The sequence below is a fragment of the Balaenoptera borealis genome (assembly GCF_965194805.1).
Source record: "Balaenoptera borealis genome assembly, chromosome: 9".
Lineage (NCBI taxonomy): Eukaryota > Metazoa > Chordata > Mammalia > Artiodactyla > Balaenopteridae > Balaenoptera > Balaenoptera borealis.
The window spans coordinates 14,845,125-14,864,163 of record NC_138873.1 but is presented as its reverse complement, the minus strand read 5'-3'; the positions used below and the strand labels follow the sequence as shown (position 1 = coordinate 14,864,163).

At 39.4% G+C, this 19,039-nt stretch overlaps 1 protein-coding gene across 1 annotated transcript in view; it reads left to right on the top strand.

Annotated features, from left to right (window-relative positions):
- Positions 1-19,039, top strand: part of CCDC170 (coiled-coil domain containing 170) — a gene marked incomplete at its 5' end in the record, with an annotated part of 97,257 nt that overhangs the window by 24,739 nt on the left and 53,479 nt on the right. Inside the window, 4 exon segments of the mRNA XM_082406066.1 lie at positions 5,221-5,276; positions 7,253-7,381; positions 8,220-8,252; positions 9,010-9,266. Of these exon segments, the coding sequence (XP_082262192.1) occupies positions 5,221-5,276; positions 7,253-7,381; positions 8,220-8,252; positions 9,010-9,266 (475 nt within the window).

Genomic DNA, 19,039 nt, shown 5'->3' with positions numbered 1-19,039 from the left:
AGAACAATGGAAAAATAATAGATCGGATTCTTCACAAAACTTGATTTAATGCAGAAATGTCTTCCTCCAAAATTTGTGCCACAACTGCTAAAATGTAGACACTCAGATTTATTTCCTGAATTCCACACCCATCACACTGTCCCCTGCAGGCACTAGTAAACCCCGGAAACCAAATGCAGATATAAGAAGGAAAAGCAGGAGGGCCAGGAAAATCCTTCAAAGTCCGGAGAAGAACTGATGAGTAGTCAAAATTGGCATTGGTTGGAGAAATACAATTTGTAAGACTTAATTTATGCACTGTAAATTAGGGAAGAAACTACTTGGGGGGAAGAAGTTGGGGAGTAGGGGAGAGAGTCTTAGAAGGGATTGCTCACTGGGGCAGCACTGGAGGCTTAAAGAGGGATGGGGAGAGAGAGGGAAAGAGATAGAGAGAGAGACTAAAGGAAGCATTCCACAGTGGAAGTGCCTTGGTGACAGAGTCGTGCGCTGTGGTATGGAATAATGCTGGAACAAAGGGGAGGTTGGTTATGGGATAGAAAGATAGGAATGGATTTAGGTGCTTTTGTGTGTCAGAGGTAGGCAGTGATTTTCCTCTCATTTTCTTTTCTTTTTATTTTTTGTTCATGGGAAAATAAGACAACTAAATACCATAGAAGCAAGACTGGCCCAAGACATTGTCCCCAGGTCAGATAATTGGACACATTGTGTACTAAATTATGAATAAGCTGATCTCTTCTTTCTGCCTTTGCGCTTTGAAACTATCCTTTATTCTGAAAAGCCTATGAGCCACCCTGTGAGGCAATTTCGATCATTATCATAATATCAGTAGCCGAATCAAATCATAGGTAGTTGGCTTTCTAAAATTAATGTAAAATTGCTTCATGGGTTGGCTGAGAGAGACCTAATAACTTGGAGTGTCCTCATGTGAGGACAAATGGATGAGTTTTTAATCTTGCCATTTTGAATAGGGTAAAATTAGTTTCTTTAAAGTGAAGATTGCTTAATATTTATAGAAAAAGTTGAAGAATTTTCCAAAAATCTTATTAACTTTAAGGGGCTTAATTAAAAGAGCAAACCCCTGAGATATCTGCTCTCACATGCATTCAAATTCCTATGCTACTGGGATTGTTTCTTTGTCCTTGTGTTTTCCATAAAGGCACCACATGGCAGGTTTTGTGATTTTTGTCTATTCGTGTCCTTATTCCTTTCGTTTTTATTTAAGGGGGGATGTTTACTCTGATTATAAAATTAATGTACAGTCACTATAAAGGATTTGGAAAATATAAAAACATATAATAAAGAAGAAAATAAAAGGTAGTCCTATAACTAAAAGATAACCGCAGTAACATTTCTTCCCAGTATTTTTCTTTTCTTTAAATTATATTTAATTATACAAGTAATGCATAAATATATCCTTCTTGAAAAAAACAAAGCCTTTCCCCTCCCAGCTCCAATACTATTGTCGGCCCCAGAGGTGAGGACTGTTATTAAGGTGATGTGTGTCCCTTCAGACCTTTTTCTCTTTTTCTTCTCTAAATATATTTATAGAAAAGACATAGTGCTTTCCCTCCCTATGTGTTTTATGAAAAAAGGTATCAAACTGTGGATCTATACTTTCTTACTTTGTTCAGTGGTATGTCTTGGAGATATTCTTATGCCCAAACATACAGCACGATCTCCTACTGCTTGTTGCCTAGTATTCATAGTTTGGGAGTGCCTTTTTTAGTAATTGCCTTGTTGATGGGAATTTATATTGTTTCACACACCCCCTCTTTTTTGATGTTATATCGTTATGCACATATGTGACTATTTTTCAAGGAGAGATAATTGAGAGGTAGAGCTGCTGGGTCATAGTATTTACATTTAAATTTTTAATAGATATAGTGTAATTGGAAGGGTATCCAAAGGGCTTAACCAACTTTATTTACATATAAGACACCCAAGACAAAGTGATACCGAAAGGTTGACAATAAAAAGCTGGAACAAAGGTATATGTAGTCAGATGCAAACAAAAAGAAATCAGGAGTCATGATCTCAATATTGGAAAAAGTTGAATTATGAGCAAAAAGGGTCAGACAAATAATGGCACATTATCGTGCTACGTGGTACAATTCACAACGAATATATGAAATTTCTGAATCTTTGCACCAAGTCAAGCAGTACCAGTGTTCATTCAGCAAGAATACAAGTGCTACAAGGTGATAGAGAATTATAGTAGTAATAGGAGGCTCTAACTCACCTCTCTCGAGCCATGATAGAGTAAAAGGATAGAAATTAGACAAGACTAGAAATGCCTAATTAAAATGATGAATAAAGTAGAACTAATTGATACATATTGAATTTCAAGCTCAGAAGATGGAGAATATACCTTTTAAATACCCATTGGATGTTCATAAAATTGAATATTCACAAAAACCTTGATAAATTTCCTGAAGTAGAAATAATATAGAAAAGGATGATGGTGAAAATGTGTAATGGCTGGTATAAGAAGGACAACCTTCCAGTCTGAATGGATCCAGTTCTGAATGGACATTGGTCCACCCCACTGGTATACACCTGTGAACGTCAGCCTGGAATACAGACGGGTTGTCTGAGCACAATGCAATAAAACAGACATCGTAACAAATTCTGAGAACAGAGAGCCACAAAAACAACTAAGCCCTTAAAACAACTCAGGTCAAAGAAGAAATCCAAGCCAAATATGAAGAACACTACATAAGGATCTATGGGACAGCCAAGGAAGGGCTAAGAGGAAAAGCGTAGGCATAAATAAATAAATTCATGTATTCTTCTTTCAGTTTTCATATTGTTTTTCCCTATCCTTGTAATCCTCTCATGCTACTGCTGTGCATTTCTTCTCATTTCAAGCTACCTCAGAGTGTCTTGAAGGAATGGATTTCTGTGGTATACTCCATATGGCAACTCTGTTTTTAGTTTTTTTTTTTTTGAAGGAACCTTGATACTACTGAGTATTTTCCATAGTGACTGTACCAATTTACATTCCCATCAACAGGTAGGAGGGTTCCCTTTTCTCCACACCCTCTCCAGCATTTGTTATTTGTAGGCTTTTTGATGATGGCCATTCTGACCGATGTGAAGTGGTACCTCACTGTAGTTTTGATTTGCATTTCTCTAATAATTAGCAATGTGGAGCATCTTTCCATGTACCTATTGGCCATTTGTATGTCTTCTTTGGAGAAATGTCTGTTTAGGTCTTCTGCCCATTTTTTGATTGGGTTGTTTATTTTTTTGTCATTGAGTTGTAGGAGCTGTTTGTATATTTTGGAAATTAAGCCCTTGTCAGTCACATTGCAAATATTTTCTCCCAGTCCATAGGTTGTCTTTCATTTTGTTTATGGTTTCCTTTGCTGTGTAAAAGCTTATAAGTTTAGGTCCCATTTGTTTATTTTTGTTTAAGAAAACATTGGTATAGCAACAGAAAAAAAAAAAAAGAAAACATTGTTATGATTTATGTCAGTGTGGTATACTCCAGAGCCCAGCTCAACACAGAGGTGTCTCTGGGGCTCAGTCAGGGTTCTTTGGAGAAGCAGAACCAGTAGGATGTATATGTATGTATATGTGTGTGTGTGTGTGTATATATATATGACAAGGAATTGGCTTGAGTAATAATGGAGGCTGAGAATTCCCAAGATCTGCAGTAGGCCAGCTGGAGGCCCAGGAGAGCTGAAGGTGTAAATTCCAGTCTGAGTCTGAATCCAAAGGCAGGGGGAGATTGATGTCCCAGCTCAAAAACATGCAGAGAGAACAGATTCTCCCTTACTCAGGCTTTTTGTTCTATACAGGCCTTCAGTGGATTGGATGAGGCCCACCCACGTTGGAGAGGGCAATCTGCTTTATTCAGTCTACTGATTCAAATGTTAATCTCATCCAGAAAATCCTCATAGATACAACCAGAATAATGTTTAAACCAAATATCTGGACACCCTGTGGCCCAGTCAAGTTGTCACATAAAACTAACCATCACGGCTACATATGTGACATGTGAGAATTCCTGAACAAATGGAACAAAGATGATTTTATTTGGAAAACTCAACATTTAAGAGATATTAATTCTCTTTAAGTTTATTTATAAAGTTAACATGCTCCCAATAAAAATACCAACAGGATTTTTTGGAATTTGATGAGCTGATTCTAAATTTCATATGGTAAAATGAACATGTAAGAATAGCCAAGGAGGAATATTTTTAAAAAGAAGCCCTATCAGGTACTAAAATATATCAGTGGACTCAGGGCTGCCTTTCGAGCCCTGCTGCCAGTGTTCTTCACCTGCTCTGACCCCTCAGCCTCACTGCCTTCTCTCTGATCCTTGATCACACAGGGCATACTCCTGCCACAGGACCTTTGCTCAGACTTTTGGCTATTTGAAAGATGTGGGTTGCTCCTGTTTCAGTACCTCTTGCCTATTTAATTTCTATTTAATCATCACTTCTTTAGGGAAATCTTTCCTTCCACCTCCCTAATTTTAAGTCACTTTCCTTTGTTGTCTGTTTCTTTCTTTGCTTGAATTTATTTCAGTTTGTAATTATACAATCACCAGTGTGGTTGTTTGATAAATGCTCTTTTTCTTATTAGACTGTAAGCTCAGTGCCTGACCCAGAATAGGCTTTTCGTAAACATTTGCTGATGAATAATCTCGAGTCTGCTGGACTTTGAAAGGTGATTTAGACCCTAGCAACTGTCTTCTAAGCTCAGTAATCAAGAGTCCTCCTCATGTAGGCCCTGCTCCAGTGTCAAAGGTAATAATATCTTAATATGTAGTTTCTTTCGCCCATGAGCATGTGAAGATGCTAATGCTTTTGGTGGTGTCCTGCATTACACTGTGACCTCCTCAAATAAAGGCCCACTTCTGAACTGTCTCAGGGGCTCTTAATATTATATCCAATGGACACAATAGTTTTTCATAAGAAAGAGATATAAAATTATAGTATGACTATGTCATGTCCTAAAAAATCATGTTAATCAATGAAAGAAATAATCATAGCCATTAAGAAACTTATTTCCCTAAGGAATTTTAGAAAATAGTCCATACATACTGTAGCTCAAACCTCTTGTAGGTGACCTAGGTCCTCACATGGCTTATTTTGGAAAATATTGCTGGAGTGGTTAGGGTGGAAAAGTTCCTTCTGAATGCTGGGTGAGGCTGAATAGGATGTGGTTCTCTTAACAGATGCAGTTAATTGTTTTATGCTTTCTCCCCAGGAGTACATGCCTACCATCTTCTTGGATATGTTGTAATTGACAAACACTGGCTGTCAGTAAGAGCGCTGAAGGTTTTGTTTAGCATTTTGTGGATTGAAACACACTAGTCATGACAACGCTTGTTGTGAAGTTCAGGGCTTTAAGATGACTTTTGCATTCATGCGTATTTCCAAACAGTAGTCTTTGGCAGTTCAGTAGCCGGGCAGAGTCGTAAACAGGTTTTACTGGTGTGTCCCCCGAAGACACTAGATATTCCAGGGAAACCCTCCTTTATGTGACCTCTTTCATATTCCTTCAAAAATGAATGGCTTTCTTGTATGTCTTTCACAAAGACCCCAGTCCCTGGAAACTTCATACAGGTGGGTATCTGTCCAAACTCTGGAATAATTCTTTCAGAAAGCAGGTGTTATGGCATGAATAGGACAGAAACAGAACCAGAGGTTACATACTGACCCACAGCCCAAACCCATCAAATCTGCTCTGCAGATGTGTTTATTGGGATCATATGGTGTTTTTTTTTTTTTAAATTTAGATTAGTTACCCAGAGGCAAAAACTGGGAATTTTTACTTCAAAAAGCCCAAATATAGGACTTGTCTTGAAAAATTAGAGTAATGAGGCCATGCTGGGATCCATATTTCTGCATTGGCAGCCCTCAGTGGAGCTGAGAGCTGTTCTCTTCTGGATGGAGAAGGACTCCAGGCACGACCACTGTCTCTGGCCTCAGGCATTCATCTGAGTAACCTTCAAAACCCCAAGATAGGGCTTTCCTGGTGGCGCAGTGGTTAAGAATCTGCCTGCCAATGCACGGGACACGGGTTCTAGCCCTGGTCCGGGAAGATCCCACATGCCGTGGAGCAACTAAGCCCGTGCGCCACAACTACTGAGCCTGAGCTCTAGAGCCCTTGAGCCACAGCTACTGAAGCCTGTGCTCTGCAATAAGAGAAGCCACTGCAATGAGAAGCCCACTCACCGCAACCAAGAGTAGCCCCGGCTCTCTGCAACTAGAGAAAGCCCGCGCGCAGCAACGAAGACCCAACGCAGCCAAAAATAAATAAATAAAAAAACAAAAACAAAAATCCAAGATAGGCTATGAGATGATTGAGAATAAATGGCATAGTGGATAATTATGAAGGAGACAGACTTTTATACTTAAATCACATGGTCTCTTTGATAAACACATGAAACACTTTATTCAACAGACCAGAGATGAGTTGATAATCTTTGTAGTCTGGACACAGAAGAACAATAAAAACTGCCTCCTGTTAACCATCTTTTCTGGTGGTTCTTTGTTGATGCTATCTGTTCTGGTCAGAGGTCAAATAACATTGGAGTTGGGCGGAAGGAAACTCTGTAAAGTGTCAAAGGCCAAATCTTTTTTTTTTTTTTAATATTTAATTTAATTTATTTATTTATTTTTTGGCTGTGCTGGGTCTTTGTTGTGGCATGCAGGGTCTTTGTTGTGGCATGCGGGGTCTTTGTTGTGGCATGCAGGATCTTTGTTGCAGCATGCAGGATCTTTGTTGCAGCAGGCAGGATCTTTGTTGCAGCAGGCAGGATCTTTGTTGCGGCATGCAGGATCTTTGTTGCAGCAGGCAGGATCTTTGTTGTGGCATGCGGGATCTTTGTTGCAGCATGCAGGATCTTTGTTGCAGCATGCAGGATCTTTGTTGCAGCATGCAGGATCTAGTTCCCTGACCAGGGATCGAACCCCGGTCCCCTACATTGGGAGCGCGGAGTGTTACCCACTGGCCCACCAGGGAAGTCCCCCAAGGGGACATACCAACTCTTAAATGTCAAACTCCACTACCGTCCTGGGGGAGCCTATCATTCGTTCCTGGGCTGCCTCCTGCTTCCCTTAGAATTTTGAGAAGGAGAATGAAATAATCGGAACAAAACACATCTCTGGGCAGCCTTTCCAACATATTTGGGCTACAAAGAATGCTTCTGTATTTAATCTTGCTTTGCACAGCTGCATGGAAAAGATTGTTTAACTCTCTTTTGTATATTTTGTCTTTTGGGGAACCCTATCAGGAAACTTATGATCATCTCTTGGAAGTCGCAGTTACTCCAGAGCAGTTAAACCACTATCGGAATGTGGTCGAGGCTGCCCGGAGTGAACTTGCAGCAACTCTGGTCAAATTTGAATCTGCTCAGTTGGAGGTGAGAGTCTGCGTCTTCATAACTCACAAATGGCCTTGTTAGCTTCTTGTGGAGCGAAGCAGAGTATAGAGGTGATTAGAAATAGGACAAAGGGAAACAGTTTTAAACTTTTTGGCAAAGTTTATGCTTATTCTCTCTGCCCCTACCCTCTAGCTGTGGAGAACTCCTGAAAGGCTGTGCATTTGCCGTGCTGCAAAGCAGGGTGACGTGGGCTGGGTTCTGGATCTCAGCGGAGCTCTACATCCTCGAGAGCACCTGTGGGCACCTGGGGACTTCGGGTTTGGGCTGTGTGGGCTTTGGATGGCTGTAAGCATCCTTGGGAGTAGCTGCCTTTAACGTGGATTGCTTGCAATCTGAAGCTCTGGGGGTGGAAATCTGAATCCCTTTCTGTGGTTCTGATTGTCTGGGGGAAATTCTAGGAAGATGATTGGGATCCATTTACCCTCTGGGCTGGATCAGGTCTATTGTGGAGTTTCTGGGAGATTCTCTGTAGACTCACTGTACTTATAGCCTGATGGCCCCAAGGAATCCTAGGCTTGCCTGTGAGGTAACTAGCACTCTCACTAGGCTGCCAGGATCCCACTGAAAGATGAATTGATAGTGTGTGTGTGTGTGTGTGTGTGTGTGTGTGTGTGTGTGTGAATAAATGTATGCATGCATACTTACGGTTCCAAAAAAATAGATGCATTCATAAAGTTTTCTAATGGGGGTGGATCTGGTAGCTTAATAAGGCACATACTGTGCTCAGCATTTTAATGCCACAGAATTCATAAAAGTTAAAATGTTTCCTTTGTATAAACCCTATAATGATTTTCCTTTTCTCCTATATTTTTTCCAGAAATCCGAGTATTATTTTCCTTTATCACCCACGGTAAGGGTCCAGAAGGCCAGGGGGTGAAATGCTGTGATATATCGCATAGTCTGTATTGACTTGGGAAACAGCTATGGCCATGAGATTACAACTAGCCTACCTTGCAGCTTCCTTGTTTCATCGTGAGCAGCAATAGCAGTAATACAGATTTAGAAAATGAATTCTCATTGCAAAATATTTTATTGCTTTTTGCAAAATACACCACACATGTCTCTTGAGTGAGACTCAATTACCACAAGACATTGCTCAATTGTTTTTTGAAAAAGACAGACTATGAAGTCCACTATTTTTTTTTTTTTTTTGGCTGTGTTGGGCCCTCGTTTCTGTGCGAGGGCTTTCTCTAGTTGCGGCAAGTGGGGGCCACTCTTCATCGCGGTGCGCGGGCTTCTCACTATCGCGGCCTCTCTTGTTGCGGAGCACAGGCTCCAGACGCGCAGGCTCAGTAGTTGTGGCTCACGGGCCTAGTTGCTCCGCGGCATGTGGGATCCTCCCAGACCAGGGCTCAAACCCGTGTCCCCTGCATTGGCAGGCAGATTCTCAACCACTGCGCCACCAGGGAAGCCCTGAAGTCCACTATTTAGGCATGATTTCCCAGCTGGTAATATGGAAACAAATAGGAAGAAAAAAAAAAGTAAAGTCGGATGAAGTCATGAATAAAAGATTGACATTTTAAATTATGATTTTGGGGTTTTTTCAAGGTACTTCCAACTTATACCATTGACATCTTTTCCCTCTTTTTACTTCTTTTCCACGTTAGCTTCGAGAACTGCGATCCAAGATGCTTTCCAAAGAAGTTTCCTGTCAAGAGTTGAAAGCTGAAATGGAGAACTACAGAGAAAACAATGCCAGAAAATCGTCTCTCCCCACCTCTTTGACAGACAGAGTTCAGGAGCTAGAAGAAGAATCAGCGGCACTCTCCACTTCTAAAATTAGAATTAAAATCACAGCTCAGTCTGCAATCAAGGAGAACCAGGAGTTAAAGAAGAAAGTTGTAGAACTGGACGAGAAATTGCAGTGAGGATATTTCAATATACTTCTCAGTGGAGCTAGTGTTAAAATACTAACTTCTTTTTTTTTTTTTAAACTTTAAAAAATAAATTTATTAATTTATTTTTGGCTGCGTTGGGTCTTCGCTGCTGCGTGCAGGCTTTCTCTAGTTGCGGCGAGGGGGGCTACTCTTCGTTGCCGTGCGTGGGCTTCTCATTGCAGTGGCTTCTCTTGTTGCGGAGCTCGGGCTCTAGGCGCACGGGCTTCAGTAGTTGTGGCATGCAGGCTCAGTAGTTGTGGCTCGCGGGCTCAGTAGTTGTGGCTCGCGGGCTCTAGAGTGCAGGCTCAGTAGTTGTGGTGCATGGGCTTAGTTGCTTTGCGGCATGTGGAGTCTAGTCCCGGACTAGGGCTCGAACCCGTGTCCCCTGCGTTTTTGAAAAAAAATTCATTGACCTCACGTATCTTTGGAGTCTTGAAAATTTTTTCCAAGCTCATTTCTAAATGTCACCAAGAATCTTAACAAACATGGCGTTGTGCTAAGCATGTTTATGCCCTATTGATTAGGGTTGCAAATTCTTAGATATATACAATTTGGAAGATTTCCTCTAAGTAGAGGTTTAAGTGGAGGTGGTGGAAGTGCACAGGGGGAAGGGTTTATTCAGAAGCTAGTTATAAAAATACCCCGGAAACCCAGAACACCCCAGACCACCCTGAACACTCCTCATTAGGGTTTATTGCCAGTTTATGCAGAGAACTCAGGAAATCTAGGTTTTCTACCCTTAGTTCTGACAAAAGGTGATTACTGAGATAAAATTAGGAGCTACCTGTTCTTAAGATACACTTTAAAAATTCTGTGTGTAATAACTTAAATCACTTTACTAATAAAATACTTGATACTTGTTTTACTTATTTCATCTTATAAAGATAAAAGCAAAAACCCAGTGCTTCCAGCTCCGGTCCTCTTTCTCTCCTTCCACGTACTGCCAAACTGCTGGAACGTGTTTATACGTACTCACTGTACCAACTTCTCTCCTTTCTCAGATCTACTCCACTGAAGCCACTCATTAAGGTGACCAGTGACCGCGCATTGCAAATTCAGTGATCAGTCCTATCTTACTTGACCTTCCAGTACATGAGCCAACAGTTGGCTTTTCTCCCTGAACCACTTTCTTGTTTTAGCTTCCAGGACACTGCACGTGCCCGCTTTTGATCTTACCTTTCTAGCCGCTTTGTCACAGTCTCTTGCTTTGTCCTCCTCATCTCCTTGACTTCCAAGTACTGGAGTGCCCCAGGGCTCAGTCCTTGACTCTCTTCTCCTTTCTATCTAAATCCACTCTCATCCAGTCTCATGACTTAAAGTATGATCTACATGCTTGTGACCCCCCACGAGCATGTAGTTTCTAGATCTAGCCTAGACCTCTTCCCAGCGCTCAAGACCCACATATCTTACGACTTACTGGGCATCTCCATGCGGATATCCAACAGGCATCTCAAAGGGAACATGTCCAAAATACCTCCTGGTGTTTCCACAAAATCCTCCTGTGCTTTTCCTAATCTCGTTTAATGATAATTCCATTCTTCTAGTTGATCAGGGCCAAAATCTTGGATCGTCCTTGTTTCTCTTTCCTTGATCCTTCAGTAAATATCATCATCTATCTCTGCCATCCAAATAAATCTAAGTTTTGACAACTTCCCATTGCCACTAACTTGATCTTAGCGACTACATCTAAAATTTCACCCCACTCCTCCCAAATGTTTCTTACTCCCTTTCCTGCTTAATTGTTTTTGTCTCCAGCCCTTTTATAATATACTATACATTTTACATACATTTATTTTTTGATTATTGTCCATCTTCCCAACTAGAATGTAAGCCCCATGAGGGCAAGGATGTTTATCTGTTTTGTTTACTGCTGTATCTTTAGGACCTTTAAGCAGAGTAAGTAGCATAGTAAGTGCCCAATAAATATTTATTAAACAAATGAGTAATAAAATGATATATATTCATTATAAGAAAGTTTTAAAAGATATAATAAAGTGCCCCCCAAAATTAAAATTACTCACAACCTTACGATTCCAGAAATGCTATAGTTAACATTTTGTTGAACAGATCTTCAGACAGTTATACATAAATGTCATCATGTAGTGAACTATTTTTCCTGAATAATATGTTGTAAATACTTAAAAAGTCTTTCATTGTATCATTTTTAATGGCCAGTGATATTCCATTGCCTGTTAATATCATAATTTACTTAACCAGTTCTTTTTGCTCTCTCCTTTAGGCACTTAGGTTAGTTCCACTCAAAAAATTATTATAAACCAAGATGCAGTGAGTACCCATGTGCATTCATATTTTCACATTTATATGATTATGTCTCTATGATAGATGCCTGGGACTTTGTTGGGTCAAAGTGAAATGCAAATAGAAGTGGAAATAATTTAGAAACTCCTGGAACAGAGAAGTAAGACTGAAATCTTAAATGTATAGAATCATATACATAAATAAATCAGAGCCATAGCATTAACTATGACTTAAATGAGTGAGAGAGACTGAATAAATGTTACCTTTCATACGCTGAAAGTAAGAACTTAGAGATATATTGATGTTGGTCTTTTATTGTTATACATTTTTTCTAAATAGAAATATGATATGCTTTTGAGTATATGCAATTACATGCTTTGTTAATCTTTGAATAGCGTGAAAGAATTTGCAGTAAACACTCAACATGGTAAAAAGGGAAAGCAATAATCATGTTTATTATCTAGGGTACTAAAAAATGATGCCAAATTATTGAAATGATCCTAATTTGCCTTTAAAATATGTCTGTTTTTTATGATCTCTTAGTTTTTAACATTTAAAGAATTAGAAATAGACTGTGCTATTTTAGCAAACCTATCTGAGATTTGAAATAAAATATTCACAGCAGAGCATAAATTGACTGATTTTCCTTGATTGGCCCATTCCAATACTCTTTAAAAATTCTGGATGTGCAAAAACTAATAGTGATCTTTGCTGATGATTGAACACCTCTCTTTTCCAGGGGTGGGCACATCCCCTGCTTCTGATGTTTTTTTTTTTTTTTTTTAAACATCTTTATTGGAGTATAATTGCTTTACAATGGTGTGTTAGTTTCTGCTTTATAACAAAGTGAATCAGTTATACATATACATATGTTCCCATATCCCCTCCCTCTTGCATCTCCCTCCCTCCCACCCTCCCCATCCCACCCCTCCAGGTGGTCACAAAGCACCGAGCTGATCTCCCTGTGCTATGTGGCTGCTTCCCACTAGCTATTTTACATTTGGTAGTGTATACATGTCCATGACACTCCCTCACCCTGTCACATCTCACCCCTCCCCCTCCCCATATCCTCAAGTCCATTCTCTAGTAGGTCTGTGTCTTCTTTATTCCCGTCTTGCCACTAGGTTTTTCATGACCTTTTTTTTTTTTCCCTTAGATTCCATATATATGTGTTAGCATACTGTATTTGTTTTTCTCTTTCTGACTTACTTCACTCTGTATGACAGACTCTAACTCCATCCATCTCATTACAAATATCTCCATTTCATTTCTTTTTATGGCTGAGTAATATTCCATTGTATATATGTGCCACATCTTCTTTATCCATTCATCCGATGATGGACACTTAGGTTGCTTCCATGTCCTGGCTATTGTAAATAGAGCTGCAATGAACATTTTGGTACATGACTCTTTTTGAATTATGGTTTCTCAGGGTATATGCCCAGTAGTGGGATTTCTGGGTCATATGGTAGTTCTATTTTTAGTTTTTTAAGGAACCTCCATACTGTTCTCCATAGTGGCTGTATCAATTTACATTCCCACCAACAGTGCAAGAGTGTTCCCTTTTCTCCACACCCTCTCCAGCATTTATTGTTTCTAGATTTTTTGATGATGGACATTCTGACCGGTGTGAGATGATACCTCATTGTAGTTTTGATTTGCATTTCTCTAATGATTAATGATGTTGAACATTCTTTCATGTGTCTGTTGGCCATCTGTATATCTTCTTTGGAGAAATGTCTATTTAGGTCTTCTGCCCATTTTTGGATTGGGTTGTTTGTTTTTTTGTTATTGAGCTGCATGAGCTGCTTGTAAATCTTGGAGATTAATCCTTTGTCAGTTGCTTCATTTGCAAATATTTTCTCCCATTCTGAGGGTTGTCTTTTGGTCTTGTTTATGGTTTCCTTTGCTGTGCAAAAGCTTTTAAGTTTCATTAGATCCCATTTGTTTATTTGTGTTTTTATTTCCATTTCTCTAGGGGCTGGGTCAAAAAGGATCTTGCTGTGATTTATGTCATAGAGTGTTCTGCCTATGTTTTCCTCTAAGAGTTTGATAGTGTCTGGCCTTACACTTAGGTCTTTAATCCATTTTGAGTTTATTTTTGTGTATGGTGTCAGGGAGTGTTCTAATTTCATACTTTTACATGTACCTGTCCAATTTTCCCAGCACCACTTATTGAAGAGGCTGTCTTTTCTCCACTGTATATGCTTGCCTCCTTTATCAAAGATAAGGTGACCATATGTGTGTGGGTTTATCTCTGGGCTTTCTATCCTGTTCCATTGATCTATATTTCTGTTTTTGTGCCAGTACCAAACTGTCTTGATTACTGTAGCTTTGTAATATAGTCTGAAGTCAGGGAGCCTGATTCCTCCAGCTCCATTTTTCGTTCTCAAGATTGCTTTGGCTATTCGGGGTCTTTTGTGTCTCCATACAAATTGTGAAAGTTTTTGTTCTAGTTCTGTGAAAAATGCCAGTGGTAGTTTGATAGGGATTGCATTGAATCTGTAGATTGCTTTGGGTAGTAGAGTCATTTTCACAATGTTGATTCTTCCAATCCAAGAACATGGTATTTCTCTCCATCTATTTGTATCATCTTTAATTTCTTTCATCAGTGTCCTATAATTTTCTGCATACAGGTCTTTTGTCTCCTTAGGTAGGTTTATTCCTAGATATTTTATTCTTTTTGTTGCAATGGTAAATGGGAGTGTTTTCTTAATTTCACTTTCAGATTTTTCATCATTAGTGTATAGGAATGCAAGAGATTTCTGTGCATTAATTTTGTATCCTGCTACTTTACCAAATTCATTGATTAGCTGTAGTAGTTTTCTGGTAGCATCTTTAGGATTCTCTATGTATAGTATCATGTCACCTGCAAACAGTGACAGCTTTACTTCTTCTTTTCCGATTTGGATTCCTTTTATTTCTTTGTCTTCTTTGATTGCTGTGGCTAACACTTCCAAAACTATGTTGAATAATAGTGGTGAGAGTGGGCAACCTTGTCTTGTTCCGGATCTTAGTGGAAATGGTTTCAGTTTTTCACCATTGAGGACAATGTTGGCTATGGGTTTGCCATATATGGCCTTTATTATGTTGAGGAAAGTTCCCTCTATGCCTACTTTCTGCAGGGCTTTTATCATAAATGGGTGTTGAATTTTGTCGAAAGTTTCTCTGCATCTATTGAGATGATCATATGGTTTTTCTCCTTCAATTTGTTAATATGATGTATCACGTTGATTGATTTGCGTATATTGAAGAATCCTTGCATTCCTGGAATAAACCCCACTTGATCATGGTGTATTATCCTTTTAATATGCTGTTGGATTCTGTTTGCTAGTATTTTGTTGAGGATTTTTGCATCTATGTTCATCAGTGATATTGGCCTGTAGTTTTCTTTCTTTGTGAAATCTTTGTCTGGTTTTGGTATCAGGGTGATGGTGGCCTCGTAGAATGAGTTGGGGAGTGTTCCTCCCTCTGCAATATTTTGGAAGAGTTTGAGAAGGATAGGTGTTAGCTCTTCTCTAAATGTTTGATAGAATTCGCCTTTGAAGCCATCTGGTCCTGGGCTATTGTTTGTTGGAAGATTTTTAATCACAGTTTCAATTTCAGTGCTTGTGATTGGTCTGTTCATATTTTCTATTTCTTCCTGGTTCAGTCTCGGCAGGTTGTGCATTTCTAAGAATCTGTCCATTTCTTCCAGGTTGTCCATTTTATTGGCATAGAGTTGCTTGTAGTAATCTCTCATGATCGTTTGTATTTCTGCAGTGTCAGTGGTTACTTCTCCTTTTTCATTTCTAATTCTATTGATTTGAGTCTTCTCCCTTTTTCTCTTGATGAGTCTGGCTAATGGTTTATCAATTTTGTTTATCTTCTTGAAGAACCAGCTTTTAGTTTCATTGATTTTTGCTATTGTTTCCTTCATTTCTTTTTCATTTATTTCTGATCTGATCTTTATGATTTCTTTCCTTCTGCTCGCTTTGGGGTTTTTTTGCTCTTCTTTCTCTAATTGCTTTAGGTGCAAGGTTAGGTTGTTTATTCGAGATGTTTCCTGTTTCTTGATGTAGGCTTGTATTGCTATAAACGTCCCTCTTAGAACTGCTTTTGCTGCATCCCATAGGTTTTGGGTCGTCGTGTCTCCATTGTCATTTGTTTCTAGGTATTTTTTGATTTCCCCTTTGATTTCTTCAGTGATCACTTCGTTATTAAGTAGTGTATTGTGTAGCCTCCATGTGTTTGTATTTTTTACAGATCTTTTCCTGTAATTGATATCTAGTCTCATAGCGTTGTGGTCGGAAAAGATACTTGATATGATTTCAATTTTCTTAAATTTACCAAGGCTTGATTTGTGACCCAAGATATGATCTATCCTGGAGAATGTTCCATGAGCACTTGAGAAAAATGTGTATTCTGTTGTTTTTGGGTGGAATGTCCTATAAATATCAATTAAGTCCATCTTGTTTAATGTATCATTTAAAGCTTGTGTTTCCTTATTTATTTTCATTTTGGATGATCTGTCCATTGGTGAAAGTGGTGTGTTAAAGTCCTGTACTATGATTGTGTTACTGTCGATTTCCCCTTTTATGGCTGTTAGTATTTGCCTTATGTATTGAGGTGCTCCTATGTTGGGTGAATAAATATTTACAATTGTTATACCTTCCTCTTGGATCGATTCCTTGATCATTATATAGTGTCCTTCTTTGTCTCTTGCGATAGTCTTTATTTTAAAGTCTATTTTGTCTGATATGAGAATTGCTACTCCAGCTTTCTTTTGATTTCCATTTGCATGGAATATCTTTTTCCATCCCCTCACTTTCAGTCTGTATGTGTCTCTAGTTCTGAAGTGGGACTCTTGTAGACAGCATATATATGGGTCTTGTTTTTGTATCCATTCAGCCAGTCTGTGTCTTTTGGTGGGAGCATTTAATCCATTTACATTTAAGGTAATTATCAATATGTATGTTCTTATTCCCATTTTCTTAAATATTTTGGGTTTGTTACTGTAGGTGTTTTCCTTCTCTTGTGTTTCTTGCCTAGAGAAGTTCCTTTAGCATTTGTTGTAAAGCTGGTTTGGTGGTGCTGAACTCTCTCAGCTTTTGCTTGTCTGTAAAGGTTTTAATTTCTCCATCAAATCTGAATGAGATCCTTGCTGGGTAGAGTAACCTTGGTTGTAGGTTTTTCTCCTTCATCACTTTAAGTATATCCTGCCACTCCCTTCTGGCTTGCAGAGTTTCTGCTGAAAGGTCAGCTGTTAACCTTATGGGGATTCCCTTGTGTGTTATTTGTTGTTTTTCCCTTGCTGCTTTTAATATGTTTTCTTTATATTTAATTTTTGATAGTTTGATTAATATGTGTCTTGGCATGTTTCTCCTTGGATTTATCCTGTATGGGACTCTCTGTGCTTCCAGGACTTGATTAACTATTTCCTTTCCCATATTAGGGAAGTTTTCAACTATAAACTCTTCAAATATCTTCTCAGTCCCTTTCTTTTTCTCTTCTTCTTCTGGGACCCCTATAATTCGAATGTTGGTGCGTTTAATGTTGTCCCAGAGGTCTCTGAGACTGTCCTCAGTTCTTTTTGTTCTTTTTTCTTTATTCTGCTCTGCAGTAGTTATTTCCACTATTTTATCTTCCAGGTCACTTATCCGTTCTTCTGCCTCAGTTATTCTGCTATTGATCCCATCTAGAGTATTTTTAATTTCATTTATTGTGTTTTTCATCGTTGCTTGGTTCCTCTTTAGTTCTTCTACGTCCTTGTTAAATGTTTCTTGCATTTTGTCTATTCTATTTCCAAGATTTTGGATCATCTTTACTATCATTATTCTGAATTCTTTTTCAGGTAGACTGCCTATTTCCTCTTCATTTGTTAGGTCTGGTGTGTTTTGACCCTGCTCCTTCACCTGCTGTGTGTTTTTTTGTCTTCTCATTTTGCTTATCTTACTGTGTTTGGCGTCTCCTTTTCACAGGCTGCAGGTTCGTAGTTCCCGTTGTTTTTGGTATCTGTCCCCAGTGGCTAAGGTTTGTTCAGTGGGTTGTGTAGGCTTCCTGGTGGAGGGGACTAGTGCCTGTGTTCTGGTGGATGAGGTTGGATCTCGTCTTTCTGGTGGGCACGTCCACGTCTGGTGGTGTGTTTTGGGGTGTCTGTGGCCTTATTATGATTTTAGGCAGCCTCTCTGCTAATGGATGGGGCTGTGTTCCTGTCTTGCTAGTTGTTTGGCATAGGGTGTCTAGCACTGTAGCTTGCTGGTCGTTGAATGAAGCTGGGTCTTGATGTTGAGATGGAGATCTCTGAGAGATTTTTGCCGTTTGGTATTACGTGGAGCCGGAAAGTCTCTTGTGGACCAGTGTTCTGAAGTTGGCTCTCCCACCTCAGAGGCACAGCCCTGATGCCTGGCTGGAGCACCAAGAGCCTTTCATCCACATGGCTCAGAATAAAAGGGAGAAAAAAATAGAAAGAAAGAAAGAGGATAAAATAAAATAAAATAAAACTATTATAATAAAAAATAAGAAAAAAAATTAAGAATAAATTTATTAAGAAAAATTTTTTTTAATTTTTAAAAATAGATTTATTAATTTTTTATAATAAAAAATAAGAAAAAATTTATTAAGAAAAAAATTTTTAATTTTTAAAAATAAAAAATATGAAAAAACTTATTAAAAAATTTTTTTAATTTCTAAAAATAGGAAATAAGGAAAAAATTATTAAGAAAACATTTAATAGGAAAAAAAATTTTTTTAAGTTAAAAAAAGAACAAAACAAAACAAAACAAAAAAACGGACGGACCTAACCCTAGGACTAATGGTGAAAGCAAAGCTATACAGACAAAATCTCACCCAGAAGCATACACATATACACTCACAAAAAAAGAAAAAGGGGAAAAATTAATATATCCTGCTCCTAAAGTCCACCTCTTGAGTTTGGGATGATTCGTTGTCTATTCAGGTATTCAACAGATGCAGGCACATCAAGTTGTTTGTAGAGCTTTAATCCGCTGCTTATGAGGCTGCTGGGAGAGATTTCCCTTTCTCTTCTTTGTTCGTACAGCTCCCGTGGTTCAGCTTTGGATTTGGACCCGCCTCTGCGTGTAGGTCACCTGAGGGCATCTGTTCCCCGCCCAGACAGGACGGGGTTAAAGGAGCAGCTGCTTCGGGGGCTCTGGCTCACTCAGGCGGTGGGAGGGAGGGGTACAGAGGAGGCGGGGCGAGCCTGCGGCATCAGAGGCTGGCGTGACGTTGCAGCAGCCTGAGGCGTGCTGTGCATTCTCCCGGGGAAGTTGTCCCCGGATCACGAGACCCTGGCAGTGGCGGGCTGCACCAGCTCCCGGGAGGGGCGGTGTGGAGAGTGACCTGTGCTCGCACACAGGCTTCTTGGTGGCGGCAGCAGCAGTCCTAGCGTCTCCTGCCCGTCTCTGGGGTCCGTGCTGATAGCCGCAGCTCACGCCCGTCTCTGGAATTTGTTTAGGCGGTGCTCTGAATCCCCTCTCCTCGAGCACCGCGAAACAAAGAG